This window comes from Oncorhynchus nerka, linkage group LG13 (assembly GCF_034236695.1).
Source record: "Oncorhynchus nerka isolate Pitt River linkage group LG13, Oner_Uvic_2.0, whole genome shotgun sequence".
Classification (NCBI taxonomy): Eukaryota; Metazoa; Chordata; class Actinopteri; order Salmoniformes; family Salmonidae; genus Oncorhynchus; species Oncorhynchus nerka.
This window is the reverse complement of record NC_088408.1, coordinates 59,913,456-59,928,905: the sequence shown is the minus strand read 5'-3', so window position 1 is coordinate 59,928,905 and position 15,450 is coordinate 59,913,456. Positions and strand designations below refer to the sequence as shown.

The 15,450-nt window shown below is 44.6% G+C and overlaps 2 protein-coding genes across 3 annotated transcripts in view; one reads left to right on the top strand and one right to left on the bottom strand.

Moving 5' to 3' along the window:
• The window catches only part of LOC115139748 (mediator of RNA polymerase II transcription subunit 27), a 115,083-nt gene extending 114,229 nt beyond the window's left edge, over positions 1-854 (bottom strand). Inside the window, exon 1 of the mRNA XM_065026507.1 lies at positions 670-854. Within this exon, the coding sequence (XP_064882579.1) occupies positions 670-854 (185 nt within the window). The remainder of the gene's footprint in view (positions 1-669) is intronic.
• The window catches only part of LOC115139747 (netrin-G2), a 58,116-nt gene continuing 43,494 nt past the window's right edge, over positions 829-15,450 (top strand). For both annotated transcript variants that reach the window (XM_029677481.2, XM_029677482.2), the window contains exons 1-2: positions 829-1,065; positions 9,086-9,729. In XM_029677481.2, coding sequence (XP_029533341.1) covers positions 829-1,065; positions 9,086-9,729 — 881 coding nt within the window. The remainder of the gene's footprint in view (positions 1,066-9,085; positions 9,730-15,450) is intronic.

The window sequence follows — 15,450 nt, the reverse complement described above, 5'->3', positions numbered from 1 at the left end:
ATATTTTTTTACTTGCAGTTATGTTTGGGAAATTCCTTAATTAGGGTAGCCTTGTGAATATAGATTGGTTGTGAAAACAAACATGAAAGGTTACAATATTATTTATTTATAATCTACGGTATAGCCTACCGATATTAATTTGAACAGATTTCCAATGGGTTCAAGTTCCTCTAATGAAAGATATGTTTAACCTAATTGCTAGTTGTAAAAACGAAATAAAATAATCTGTATAGTAGCAGTAGCCTATTAGATATCGTTTTAGTTTGCCTTTTTTGTGTGGAAATGTGAGTGGCAATCCCCCCCCCCCCCAAAAAAAAAGTTAAATGTTTAATAAATTATTGTATTTTCTCCTTCTCAATATAGCCAACGATGGAGCATGTAAATACTTCCTTTGACTGACGTGAAAACACAAAATCTCATCTAGAGAGCTTCTGAGTGGACAGCGGGAATATTCTCAATGCTCTACTCATGGACATATCGACTGCTTTTAGCATGGCTTGCCTGGAGTGCCAACGGGGGTCGATCTGAGAAAGATTTAGCGTTGTATACATTTCTAATAAAATAAGTTATTGTAACTATAATTTAAAGTAATACCTTAATTTGAATTGTTTTTAACACAAGATAACAAATACTTCAAAACAGAAGTGTAACTTATTTAGGCAGGCATACATTTGTATACAAAACCAGCAGAGTTGTAAGGCTGTATCCTGCAAGCGGCAGGTGTCTCTCCCAACATGAAAACCAACCGGATTCCAAGCTGATCCTCTCCCTGTGTGGACCGACGGTGGCACCACTTCCCTCTTCCCTCCGGACTCTGGGTCTTGGACCATGGGTGTGGTCTCTACGAGTGCCATGCTCTCACAGGTGCTTTTTCATTTGCACTTTGTTACTCTGACCCTTGGCCAGTATGACATATGCAAGTCGCTGTTTAGTACGGACGATGGACCAACATGGGAGTTTTATGCGTGCCAGCCAAAACCAATGGCTATGAAGGAGTTCGTGCAAATTAGGGTGGATCCTCCTGGCATCACTTGCGGCAACCCCCCGGAGAGGTTCTGTACCCTGGTAAGTTTAAGTTTGAATTCAGTTGGTGTAACCACCAGCACCAGTTTTATACTTAGATGATTTTTATAGGCCTACACTTTGAAGTTTTGTCTATCAAAAAGAGTGATGAAAAACTGACATGGAAGGTTTTCTAGATATTAGGATATCGTTAGGGTATCTGATCCTAGATATGAGGTGAGAAACTTTGATCTCGAACAAGATGGCAGGAATATGTACCTTTTCTATGAGACAACTCAGGACATAAGAGTTGAAACCTACTTTCAGTAGGCTACGTGTTATTATAGTGAAAATGCAAACAAGACTTCAAGACACAATTACTTTTATTTTGGAATCACTGCCTCAATAGATACACTACATGGCCAAAAGTATGTGAATACCTGCTCGTCGAACATCTCATTCCAAAAATTATAGGTATTAATATGGAGTTGGTCCCCCTTTGCTGCTGCAACAGCTTCCACTCTTCTGGAAAGGCTTTCCACCAACATTTCTGCGGGGAGTTGCTTCCATTCAGCCACAGGAGCCCCCTCCCTCCCCCCCTCCCCGACAGTGGATTGCGCACTGAGATGGAACAGAGCAAATAGGCTTTTCAACGCAATAGCTTTAGCTGGTGGTAATTTGTGGAATAGACATCAGCTGGAATGCGGTTTTATCCAATCAGCATCCAGGATTAGACCCAACCGGTGTATAAACCAATAGAATAGATTAGAACAGAACAGAATAGTGCTATAGAATAATTTAAATAATAAAATAACTAAATGAAAAAATATAGCAGCAGCAATATTCAATAAAACGAATCATTTCTGCTTTGGCCTGCTGTTTTCAGAATGAAACACACTAAGTCTACACGACAGTATATCAGGCTATTTAACCAAGTTAATTTTGTTTGTCTCAAACAATATCATTAGATTAGGTTTGTTATTGTGTTTGTGCCTCCCTACAGGGACTCACACCTTGAGTGATACCGTTTATTTATAACGCTGTTTAACACTAGCAGTATGAGCGGTGCAACACCATGAGCTCATATGAATAGTAACTTTAGGGTTATAAAGGTACATTTATATGTAGTATTTTGTATCCTGTAAAGCTGTAAGCTTGAGTGTACTATATATACACTGCTCAAAAATAAAGGGAACATTTAAACAACCCAATGTAACTCCAAGTCAATCACACTTCTGTGAAATCAAACTGTCCACTTAGGAAGCAACACTGATTGACACTAAATTGCACATGCTATTGTACAAATGGAATAGACAACAGGTGGAAATGATAGGCAATTAGCAAGACACCCCCAATAAAGGAGTGGTTCTGCAGGTAGCGACCACAGACCACTTCTCAGTTCCTATGCTTCCTGGCTGATGTTTTGGTCACTTTTGAATGCTGGCGGTGCTTTCACTCTAGTGGTAGCATGAGACGGAGTCTACAACCCACACAAGTGGCTCAGGCAGTGCAGCTCATCCAGGATGACACATCAATGCGAGCTGTGGCAAGAAGGTTTGCTGTGTCTGTCAGCGTAGTGTCCAGAGCATGGAGGCGCTACCAGGAGACAGGCCAGTACATCAGGAGACGTGGAGGAGACCGTAGGAGGGCAACAACCCAGCAGCAGGACCGTTACCTCCACCTTTGTGCAAGGAGGAGCACTGCCAGAGCCCTGCAAAATGACCTCCAGCAGGCCACAAATGTGCATGTGTCTGCTCAAACAGTCAGAAACAGACTCCATGAGGGTGGTATGAGGGCCCAACGTCCACAGGTGGGAGTTGTGCTTACAGCCCAACACCGTGCAGGACGTTTGGCATTTGCCAGAGAACACCAAGATTGGCAAATTCGCCACTGGCGCCCTGTGCTCTTCACAGATGAAAGCAGGTTCACACTGAGCACATGTGACAGACGTGACAGTCTGGAGACGCCGTGGAGAACGTTCTGCTGCCTGCAACATCCTCCAGCATGACCGGTTTGGCAGTGGGTCAGTCATGGTCTTGGGTGGCATTTCTTTGGGGGGCCGCACAGCCCTCCATGTGCTCGCCAGAGGTAGCCTGACTGCCATTAGGTACCGAGATGAGATCCTCAGACCGCTTGTGAGACCATATGCTGGTGCGGTTGGCCCTGGGTTCCTCCTAATGCAAGACAATGCTAGACCTCATGTGGCTGGAGTGTGTCAGCAGTTCCTGCAAGAGGAAGGCATTGATGCTATGGACTAGCCCGCCCGTTCCCCAGACCTGAATCCAATTGAGCACATCTGGGACATCATGTCTCGCTCCATCCACCAAAGCCACGTTGCACCACAGACTGTCCAGGAGTTGGCGGATGCTTTAGTCCAGGTCTGGGAGGAGATCCCTCAGGAGACCATCTGCCACCTCATCAGGAGCAGGCCCAGGCATTGTAGGGAGGTCATACAGGCACGTGGAGGCCACACACTACTGAGCCTCATTTTGACTTGTTTTAAGGACATTACATCAAAGTTGGATCAGCCTGTAGTGTGGTTTTCCACTTTAATTTTGAGTGTGACTCCAAATCCAGACCTCCATGGGTTGATACATTTGATTTCCATTGATCATTTTTGTGTGATTTTGTTGTCAGCACATTCAACTATGTAAAGAAAAAAATATTTAATAAGAATACTTCATTCATTCAGATCTAGGATGTGTTATTTTAGTGTTTCCTTTATTTTTTTGAGCAGTATATATATATATGGTATGCTCCTGTTTTTTGGGAGAGTGCTGACATGGGTGAGGTTCATTTCTATAAGAGAGGCTGACAATGTTGCTGTGGGAATCCAGCCGAGGGCTTGATTGTAAAACAAGCAAATATATGATTTGTCCAGCTGGGTTGTACTTTTGGAACCCATGAAGAGAGGACGATCAAACCATGATCACAGAGAATACCATGTACAATTTTATAGTGTGTTACCTGAAACTCCTGGTTATCAATTGTTATATAGCCTTAGACTTGTCAATCACTCACTCTGATTTGAGCATCTGTCTTTGTGGTAAGAAGACAAGTCACTTTTAACATCCTAAATATCACCAATGGTAATTATGATCATCACATTGCAACTAAACATGCAGCAATATGTAGCATCCAGCTGTGTAATGCTAATCACAGCTTTTTTTGTGCCAGATTACTAACCACACATTGGATGTGGTAGTGGAGTGGTTAGCCTGGATTTTGCCAAATTGAAGCTGGGGATAATTAGAGAGAGCTATGATAGCATGAGCCAGGTTGGGACTTTAGTCAGGACATGGGTACCATCCAATTTCTTGCCATGAGTGTTAAGAGATCTTTGGAGACCACAGGATGTCCGGACGACAGTCAGGGTTTATGTCTCGTCCAATGAAAGGCACCCTGTGCAGGGTAGCTTCCTCATCACTTCCCCCCCGGGGGAATTTGTCCACCTTACACCCCTCAACTGGCTCTCCAACATCAATTCCAGCAGCAACTTGATTTTGCCATGCATTCTCCCATCCAAGCCCTGACCAGGTCCAACCCTGCTTAGCTTTAGACGGAAGCCAGGGATGCAGCAGGGTGGTTTGGCTGTTGGCATACTGGTAAGCCTACTACTTCAAGAAATGCTGATCAGCCACAATATGATTCTTAATGACCATTGACCAGTTTAAAGTGAAAGACTTGTTGGCCTCTCTTTAGCCCCAAAGTAGTCTAGTCATGAACATTTTATGAAATGTAAAGTGGCCTCCTGTTGACTGTGCTGTTGAAGAAGGAAGACTCAGTGTCGACGTGCTTCTATGGCAAGAAGCTCTTTGGTAAATTATCGTTCCTCCAGTGATCTGACCATTCATCTTATGGAAAGGTAAATGTGCCATGAGTGGCCCATTACCAAAGGGCTACCCAATAAAGCTAGACACAGTCACATATTTAGACTTGCCATGACTCTTACAGTGCAATATGATAGTGTTCTGTAGCCCATTTTACATCAATTACATGCTTTGGACTTGTCAATTGAGTGCACTCAATTGACAACGTTTTTCATGCTTTCCTTTCGGAAAGCAACATCATTGATTAGAATAAGCCATCCCCAGAATGAGTATGCTGGCTTTCGTTGGAAAGCTTTCTGGCTCATGAATGATTTAGAGCACATTTCAGCCACTAGGCCCACAGGAGATGCCGTTGCATTTTTAGTCAGTGCCCCCCTCCCCTCCCCCCTCCCCCGCCATGCATGATGTTAGCTGGTGCTGGGAGGGGGGTGCACTCTGTGTGTAGCATTGCTTAATGAGCAGAGGAGGGAAGGAGGGAGGGAGCTAAGCAAAACGACAAATCTCGACCCACTACGGATGTGATTACACACCCATTGAAAGATGAAGAGAGGAGCCAGACCTTGTCCATAACTGAAGTGAGGCATCACTGCCACTCTCCATCCTATGACCTCAAATGATTAATTACAAGTACTCTTTTCAACAGTAATGGTCGCAACATATTAGATATAATCCTGCCCCACATTGCATTTACTTATTGTAAAATGCCCAAACAGCCGGAACTAAATAGCAGTGCAGGTTGCAGCACAGCAGTGGAGTGCACTATAGTAAGGACTTCAATTTGGTACACTATTTGCAGTAGGTTAAAACACATGTTCAGATTAGATCATGTGAGGATATGTCACCATATTTATCCTACCGGTGGAGAGTTAATGTATTGTCACTAACGTGCCGCTTTGGTCAGTTCTGTCCTGTGTCATTCATTTGACATGAGTCCTGGCAGCTTCAGCCCCTTGTCCTGTGCTCCCAAAGGGTAGTGATTTCATCCCGTTTCTCTATGCCCACATGCAATCATCTCCATTCGCCTGTTTTCATGCCACTGCAGGTCCTGGATGATTCTTCAAATTAAGTTGTGCGTATGGTAATCCTCTGTCATCCTTTCAGGGAGATACAATATTTTTCAAGAAAGGTTTTTGATTGATTACATTCTAATTTATGCTGATGACCACAGATGACCAACATTTTTTTAATGGTGCTATGAACTTAATACAGTGTGAAATGGTGTGTGTGTGTGTGTGTGTGTGTGTGTGTGTGTGCGCGCGCAGATTTAAAACAGTAGGCAGTGGCCCATGCTGGGACAGGTGAGGGTCTTGTGCGGCCTGTTTTGTCTCTGGTATAATTAGGCTGCTGTTTTCCAGATGTTGTATCAGGAGCTTCCTTCACATTAATTAAGTCAAGTGAGGAAACGCATCTCACCAGCTGAGGGAATAGCAGCTCTAAACACTAGCTTCCCATACAGTACATGGCTCAATGCTCCCCATCTACACCAATGCAGTTGGGCATGTTTGTGGACTGAGGTACCGTCCAAATCTCTGGGCTCAACTGCCTTTCTAGTTTTATCATCCTGGTCCTCTCGTCTCGACTCGTCTCCTCTTACATGACCTCTCCTCTCCATTTCCGCAACACACACTTTCTGTCTCTTCCTCATCCTTCCCATCTATTTCGGTCAGTGCAGGTCCACAGATGTCCTTCTGATTGGACTTAACAATGTCAACTAGACTCTGACTCAGTGAATAAACTGGCCAGGTCATCTTCAGGAGAGAGGTCAGTGATCCCCAGCCACTCACAGTCAGGGTGTCTGAACCTCATCGATGGAGCTGCCTTTCTAATGCCATCAAACCACAGCTTAAAGGGGAGATCAGTGGAGCGCTTCCACTCTAGCAGAGAGGAAAAATCCTCTGTTGTCATTGAGGATAGAATGTTGGATTATCTCAAACACAAAGAAACCTATTGGTCAGTGAAAGGGGATCAAAGTTCGTGGTTCTCCTCCAGTGTGTGTGCGAGAGAGAGAGAGAGAGAGAGATCCATTCTGAATTCCCCGAGGCTGTCACTGAGAAGTGGGCAAACAGTCTACTTAGCACTGGGTTGCTCTTTAACTGTGACAGGAATCCAGTGTGGATAATTGCTGGAGCGGTTTAGTGGTGAAAGCCACCTGGTGTAGCAGTTGAACTGGATTTGTGTGCTCTGCAGAAGGAGGCAAGGATTGTGGGCTAAAGGTAGAAGAAGCTGAGGCTCTGGCTTGGTCACCTGTTGTGTGTGGCTCTCATAACACCATTGACATAAAGGGGAAAGAATGTACAGTACATTACCAAAAGTATGTGGACACCTGTTCGTCGAACATCTCATTCCAAAATCATGGGCATTAATATAGAGTTGGTCACCCCTTTGCTGCTATAACAGACTCCACTCTTCTGGGAAGGCTTTCCACTAGATGTTAGAACATTACTGCGGGGACTTGCTTCCATTCAGTCATAATTAGGCCTGGCTCGCAGTTGGCGTTCCAATTCATCCCAAAGGTGTTTGATGGGGTTGAGGTCAGGGCTCTGTGCAGGCCAGTCAAGTTCTTCCACAATGATCTCGACAAACCATTTCTGTATGGACCTTGCTTTGTGCATGGGGGCACTGCTATGGTGAAACAAGAAAGGGTCTTCCCCTGACTGTTGCCACAAACTTGAAAGCACACAATCATCTAGAATGTCATTGTAATGCTGCAGTGTTAAGATTTCCCTCCACTTAAACTAAGGGGCCTAGCCTGAACCATGAAAAACAGCCTCAGACCATTGTTCCTCCTCCACCAAACTTTACAGTTGGCACTATGCATTGAGGTAGGTAGCGTTCTCCTGGCATCTGCCATACCCAGAGTCGAACTTTACACCACTCCAGCCAGTGCTTGGCTGCTCAGCCATGGAAACCCATTTCATGAAGCTCGCAAAGAACAATTCTTGTGCTAACGTTGCTTCCAGAGGCACTTTGGAACTCAGTAGTGAGTTTTGCAACCGCAGAAAATACGATTTTTTTCTCGCTACGCGCTTCAGCACTCGGCGGTCCTGTTCTGTGCGCTTATGTGGCCTACCACTTCACAGCTGAGCCGTTGTTGCTCCTAGACGTTTCCACTTCACAATGACAGCACTTATATTTGACCGGGGCAGCTCTAGCAGGGGAGAATTTTGACTAACTGACTTGTTGGAAAGGTGGCATCCTATTAAGGTGCCACGTTGAAAGTCACTGAGCTCCTTAGTAAGGCCATTCTACTGCCAATAGCCTGCCTGGAGTGCCATTTAAAAAAAAATGATTGGTTAAATTGCAATAGGCAAGTTCAATCAAATACCGATACTATTTGAAATGTTCTCAAATACTGTATCTGAACCCAGGCCTGGAAACCGTGTGAGTGAGGATGACTGTTGATGACAAGACGTGTGACAGTTTGCACTCAGGCCGACCAATGTGACACTGGGATTTAGAGGTCAGGGATGACCACTTGGTAGGCAACCCCCCATGTTAATCCATTCTGTGTGTAATCCATGTGTGTCAGTAGAGCAGTGTTACAGCTTCGGGGTAAAGTGAAACATCTATGACACTGTTGAAGCTATATAATGTCGGACTTTTAGGTATGCAACGCATTTCAGTAGTCTCGCTGATCTTTTTTGGAGTGATGATGAAATTTGATTCAATGCAACACTGTAATTTACAATGTGCATTAAATTAGTGTCATTGTAACCAGATTATGTGCCATTATCACCCTGTATGTAGGAATTCCCAGATGGCTATTCACCAAACAGAGCTCACAAACTGTTTCATGGGGACATATGGTGAGCATGTTGGGACAAGCACACAGACATGGTCTCAGGGGGACCTGAGGTTGACCAGATTGTTTTGGAAAATCTGTTTCCTGGTTGTTTCAGGTTGCTTGGGTGTATTTTTTTTGGTGGGGCTAGTAGCCTATATAAGATAATGATAACTTTATTTTATTTTATCTGACTTATTTCTCATTAGCAAAGACATGCAAAGAACCAATAAATACTATGAAAAACATCAGTTGTGCAGCCTACTTTGAGTATGCAGGAACCTTTTAGGGAGTCATTCTTCTGAGTCATATATTCTATGCTGAATACTAACAAAGAACTCGCTCAGTGTGGATTTAGAATGTTAACAAGTGATGAGCTAGTAAACGTTTTCTTTTTTCTAATGGGGAAGGGAGATGAACAGTGTTTTCCAACCTTGACCAGTTTTCTTTCCCCCCCATCTCCCTCTTTCAGGAGAACCCCTACCTGTGTAGTGACGAGTGTGACGCCTCCAACCCGGACCTGGCTCACCCTCCCCAGCTGATGCAGGATCGTGAGCGCAGCGGCCTCATCACCTATTGGCAGACGGTGACATGGAGCCGCTACCCGGAGCCCCTGCTGGCCAACATCTCCCTGGCCTGGAACAAGAGCCTGGAGTTGACCGACGACATTCAGGTCACCTTCGAGTATGGCCGCCCCACCATGATGGTGCTGGACAAGTCCCTAGACAAAGGGCGCACCTGGCAGCCCTACCAGTTCTACGCCGACGACTGCATGGAAGCCTTCGGCATGCCCGCTAAGCGGGTGCAGGACCTGTCGGCCACCAATGTGACGCGGGTCATCTGCACAGAGCAGTACTCTCGCTGGGTGGGCTCCAAGAACGAGAAGGTGCTGCGCTTCGAGGTGATGGCACGCTTCACTATCTTCACGGGGCCCAAGCTGCTCAACATGGACAGTCTGTACACACGCATGGAGAGTATGAAGGGCCTGAGGGACTTCTTCACTTTCACCAACCTGAGACTGAGGCTGCTGAGGCCGGCCCTGGGGGGAACCTACGTCCAGAAAGACAACCTCCTCAAATACTTCTACGCCATCTCCAACATAGAGGTACCAGCCAGGTAAATACACACACCTACCTCTCTTTGCCTTATTGGCCAATATCTCTTGCAAAGATATTTGAGTCACAGTCTATTTTGTGATCAATTGAGAAAATGCACAGTCCTAATGGTATACTGTATAGTATCTTACGCTGTACACCAGAGGAGGCTGGTGGGATGAGCTATAGGAGGACAGGCTCATTGAGATGGCTGGAATGAAATTAATGGAACAGTATCAAACACATGACCCATTCATTCCATTCCAGTCATCACAATGAGTTCGTCCTCTTATAGCTCCTCCCACCAGCCTCCTCTGCTCTATATTAGTGAGAAAAGAGTGCCCAATATTTTAGCTTCTGATAAGGAGCTGTGGGGGAAGTTGTCTGAAACAAAAACTGGTTTGATTCTGTTAAAGAAACGGTCACTCTCTTCCTGCTGACAGTCAATTCTATAGCAATCCAATCTCAGTGCTTAATTCAGTAACCTTTGCGAATATAAATATTGATAAATTAATGAATTAGTCTCTCCTGGCAACATTGCATTGCCCAAACCTCCGGTAATACGAGCCGTCAATCAATAGTTATTCCTGTATGTCAAATAGCAAATTGTTTTAAAGGGAGTTGGGGATGGGGTTTGGATGAGTTGAGTGGTCAAATGGACACATGGAGATAAGGTAAAGAGCCCATGACTGATGTTCACTGGTTTATAATGATCAGGGAATAGAGGAGAAATGTTAAGCTAATTCCTACCGGAAAATGGTTGTTGGATATTTTATCCATCCCTTAGTATTGGGAAGCGCTTGCAGTATTTGAATGATTGGGATGGGATGGCCTCCCTGATGGCTGTGTGTGTGTGTGTGTGTGTGTGTGTGTGTGTGTGTCTCAATAAATGGACTGCAAACACTGAGAGAAATGGCCTAGGGCTCTGTAATGACATCAGGCCCATCAGCACAGGGACAGAACTGCCGCCGTTGCCTCCTCCACCACCTCCTCTGCTCCTCCTCCCATTCCTCCTCCGCCTCCCCTCCTCCTCCCCCTTTTCTCTCTCCCCCTCCTCCCCCTCTCCACGGCTCATTTCCCCTTGACATGAGGAGCGCAGATAATCAACCGGTGATTAAACCTAATCGGGTAGAGCAACAAAAGCCAAGGCCCCCTAATTGAGTAAGATGCAATGCTACTTGTGAAAGGCAGGCTAAATTGTTTTATAATTTCCTATTTTGATGAAATCTGATTTGAGCCTTGTTTCAGGGATTTTGTTCCGAACTCTTCTGATAATGCTTGGACATTTAGATTATGCTTGTTCACAAAGGCTGCCGTGGTAATTGATATTTCCACCGGATATCACTCTATTTATAGCCCCATACAGAAGGAATATAGAAAATTCAGAATCATACAACGCGAAAGATGTATCATTAGTCAGAGCAACAAACATCCTCATCAGGTTCCTTTGGCAAAGATTCTCTGATGTCGTCCGTTCTAAGTGGCAGTTTGAAGGGGCCCCAAGGAGAAAGGACCGCAGCTTGCATGTCCCTTCGCTCGCGCAAACTTCTTTGAGAAACACCCGGACGAGAGCAAACCAGATGTATCCGTTTGTCCCATTCTGTCCTTGCGCCGTTTTTTAAAAGGATAGAACAACAACAACAAAAAACTAAAAATAAGGAAACCATCCTCAGACCTTCGCTCTGGTCACTCTTAGCGTACATGGGATCTTTATTTTCCCACCGGCTGAAATGAATCTGTCAGCTCCAAAAACAAGCGCACCACAGGCGCTCAAGCCTGATGCAGCAGCATCTAAATAATCACCAGCTGGGTTGGATTAAGTTGAGTAGAAGTAGAAACATTACAAGTAATAATGGCGTGATAATGGCGTGAAGCCTGTCTGTGTCCAGACAGGCTGTTGTATTGTACAAACACATGTCGAAATGAATAATATTGTTACAATCAGGAAACACTTAAATAAGGGGTGAAAATAGGGTTCTGTCCCTGATAGGTGGATTAGGGTGAGAGTGACCCTGGTGCCCATTCTCTTGTTTTGGGGATGGAGCCGTGTCAGATGTGACGGATGGCTCCAGTTGTTGGGTATAATATATTGGCATAGCCATTATCCCTCTGACCTCCTCGCCCACCTTCCTCTACTACACAATGATAGGAGACATGTCAAGCTGTCAGGAGAGACCACAGTGTCAGAGAGACAGAGGCCCCACTAATGCTGTATTCATTTGCCTGTGATCCTGTCTCAGCACCCATCACAGTGGGGGAAAAGGACCTTGACATGAACAACTGTTTATCACATTGAACCATTCTCCGCTAAAGTTTAAGTTTCACTCACCTGTCTCAAGTTAGAGTTCCAGGGGCCAACTTTTGGCTGTTCAAATTCTTCAGAAACCACTGGGAAAATCCTTCCACACAATCTCACAGTCTAACTGAGTGGAACAGGTGATTTCCTTTGGCTCGGACTATGGAGACACATGGTCAACCTGATTTATACAAGTGTGGAGGAATACTTCTGCGTGCTAACAGGATTGATTTATTTTTCCACAACAAGGATCCTGTGGGCAGAGCCTGACAGTGGCATTTTGGCCTCTCTCCCTTTAACCTCATTCCTATCTGTTTCCTGCCACCATCTCTCTCATTGGAAAACAGCTCCATGTAAAAAAAATAATAATAATTAAAGTCCAAATTGAATAAAATAAAATAAAAAGTCAATACAGCTCATAAGCTCTTACAGAGTAAATGGATTAGTGGGGGAGACAAATAGGGTAGAAAAAGCGCAATATTTTCCTCCCGATCCTCCGACATAGAACCACCCACCTTTACACTTGCACCAACCCAGCCCACAATGCCTGTTAATTAATAATGCAGTACTATACAAAACACAGACATGACTTTGTGAAATGTGTTCGCCAGTCTTGGAAGAGAGTTGTCCAGCCTAACATTCAGATCCACACACAGTCCAGTCGCCATTGTGTCCAGACAGTTATCCTCTAAGGCCCGTGGACAGTATGGGACTCTGAGTGGCTTCACTCCATTACTGGTGTTGCTGCGACTGTGGAGGGATTTGAGTTGTTAAGGAGACTGGGTGGATCAGAGAATCCAAGAGAGCGTCCCCCCCCCAGACGAGAGTCTGTCACACCTGACAATTGCAGCAGTGACCCTCTCAGCCTCAGGGGCCTGTCCAATCACAGATGTGAAAAGTATTATGGGATGTATCCTTTCACTGTCATTATGACATGGGGCTGGTCTCTGACACTATCATTCTAACTGCCTATGCCCTTCTTTATTTATTTAACCTTTATTTAACTAGGCAAGTCAGTTTAAGAACACATTCTTATTTACAATGACAGCCTACCCCAGCCAAACCCTAACCCGGAAGATGGTGGGCCAATTGTGCACCGCCCTATGGAACTCCCAATTACAGCCGGTTGCGATACAGCCTGGAATCGAACCAGGGTCTGTAGTGTTGCCTCTAGCACTGAGATGCGGTGCCTTAGACCGCTGCACCACTCGGGATTACCCTTGTATATTTTGAGGGACACGTGAACACGTGAACCCGGAACTGACTCAACTCACGGCACACTCTGAATAGATCTCTGTAAAGCAAAGAAGAGCAAATTAGATTTAAGATGATGCAATTTCAGTATAATCTTCCGCACGACTCTATTTACATTTACATTTAAGTCATTTAGCAGACGCTCTTATCCAGAGCGACTTACAAATTGGTGCGTTCACCTTAAGACATCCAGTGGAACAGCCACTTTACAATAGTGCATCTAAATCTTTTAAGGGGGGGGGGGGTGAGAAGGATTACTTTATCCTATCCTAGGTATTCCTGAAAGAGGTGGGGTTTCAGGTGTCTCCGGAAGGTGGTGATTGACTCCGCTGTCCTGGCGTCGTGAGGGAGTTTGTTCCACCATTGGGGGGCCAGAGCAGCGAACAGTTTTGACTGGGCTGCGCGGGAACTGTACTTCCTCAGTGGTAGGGAGGCGAGCAGGCCAGAGGTGGATGAACGCAGTGCCCTTGTTTGGGTGTAGGGCCTGATCAGAGCCTGGAGGTACTGAGGTGCCGTTCCCCTCACAGCTCCGTAGGCAAGCACCATGGTCTTGTAGCGGATGCGAGCTTCAACTGGAAGCCAGTGGAGAGAGCGGAGGAGCGGGGTGACGTGAGAGAACTTGGGAAGGTTGAACACCAGACGGGCTGCGGCGTTCTGGATGAGTTGTAGGGGTTTAATGGCACAGGCAATCTATTGTCTTGGGTAAAGAAAGATTAGGGATGAAGTTAGTGCACTGCCGCTACTGTATGTGTCTATACAGTTTTTCTGTAATTATTTTGCTTTGGTCTCCAATTGCTTGTGTATGATGCAGTCTTTGGCCTAGTTTTGGAACAGCCTGTGCTTCTAGAGTGGAGTCACGTGCTGTAGAACAGTAGTATGAGGAAACGCGGTATGAATGTAAGGGTTGCAGGGTGGGGGTAAAGGGCCACTTAAACAACTCATGAGAGTCTAGTGAGTTTGCTTCTAAGCCCTTAAACCATCACCATCAGAGCTGTCCGTCAAATATCCAGCTATGGGCCTTGGCTATGGTGAGGGCAAGGTAACATGATCAGTGCCGCTTTGTCTGGAGGAAATGGATGCCTACCCTTTTCTGGTCTTTCTCAAAGTATTTCGGCAGTTAATGAGTGGATGAGTTCAGGGTTGGGAAGGTTACTTTGTAAATGTAAACCATTACCGTTACTAGTTAGCTGTCCAAAATTGCAATAAGTAACACATTTGGATTACCCAAACTCAGTAAAGTAATCTAATCTTACTTTTAGATTACTTTCCCCTTAAGAGGCATTAGAAGAAGACAATGTATGTTACCAATTGAACGACATCTATTGCAGGATAAATCAATGTTAGTTTAGATAACTGGCCATAAATGGATGTTGCATTTTACTTTATGGGTTATGTACATAGCTGCGGTAGTTTGGGGGTGGGGATGCTGCGATTTTTGATTGAGGGTGGAAGAGGGATGCAGGGAAAAAAATATTGCCCTCACAGAAGACGTCTATATCAGTCCGCTAATACAAGACTAGTAAAGGCTTTTGTGTTTTTTAATTTTTTTATACTAAATATATTTTTTTTTGTATTTACCAGCATTTGTAACTTCTGTCTGATAATTATCTGTACAGAACAGCTCATCTAATAATACTTGTGGAATATAAAGTGCTTGCTTGATATATGTTTTCCGTGGGAATCGAACCCACAACCCTAGCATTGCAAGAGCCATGCTCAGCCAACTGAGCCATAATATCAGATCAGATCATCACAAACCACTTGATGTCTCAATGTACTCAATTACTGTATTGTGCGTTGTTTTCCATCATGGTGATGCAAAGTCTACAGGTACAAACCTTGATGACAATACACTAATGTACTACTTTTTGTGCAGTATTAATTTACCATCCTTACAAACCACATTAAGTGGGTTGGAAGGATGGTAAATTAATACTGCACAAAAAGTGGTTGTTTTCCATGTTATTTGATCCAAAAATAATAATAATTTGATGTGGATGTTTTGTGTCTTTGCCCATAACCTTTTGATGTAAGTGTTTGAAGACAGGGTTTTGTTCTTTCTGGATTCCATTTGAATGATAATCACAGAGAAAGAGACAGGGCAATAACTCGTACAATTCCAACTATTGAATCCTGCAAGATACTGTTCTTTAATTATACAACTACCATGAGGAGATGCTGAAAAATGTGTTT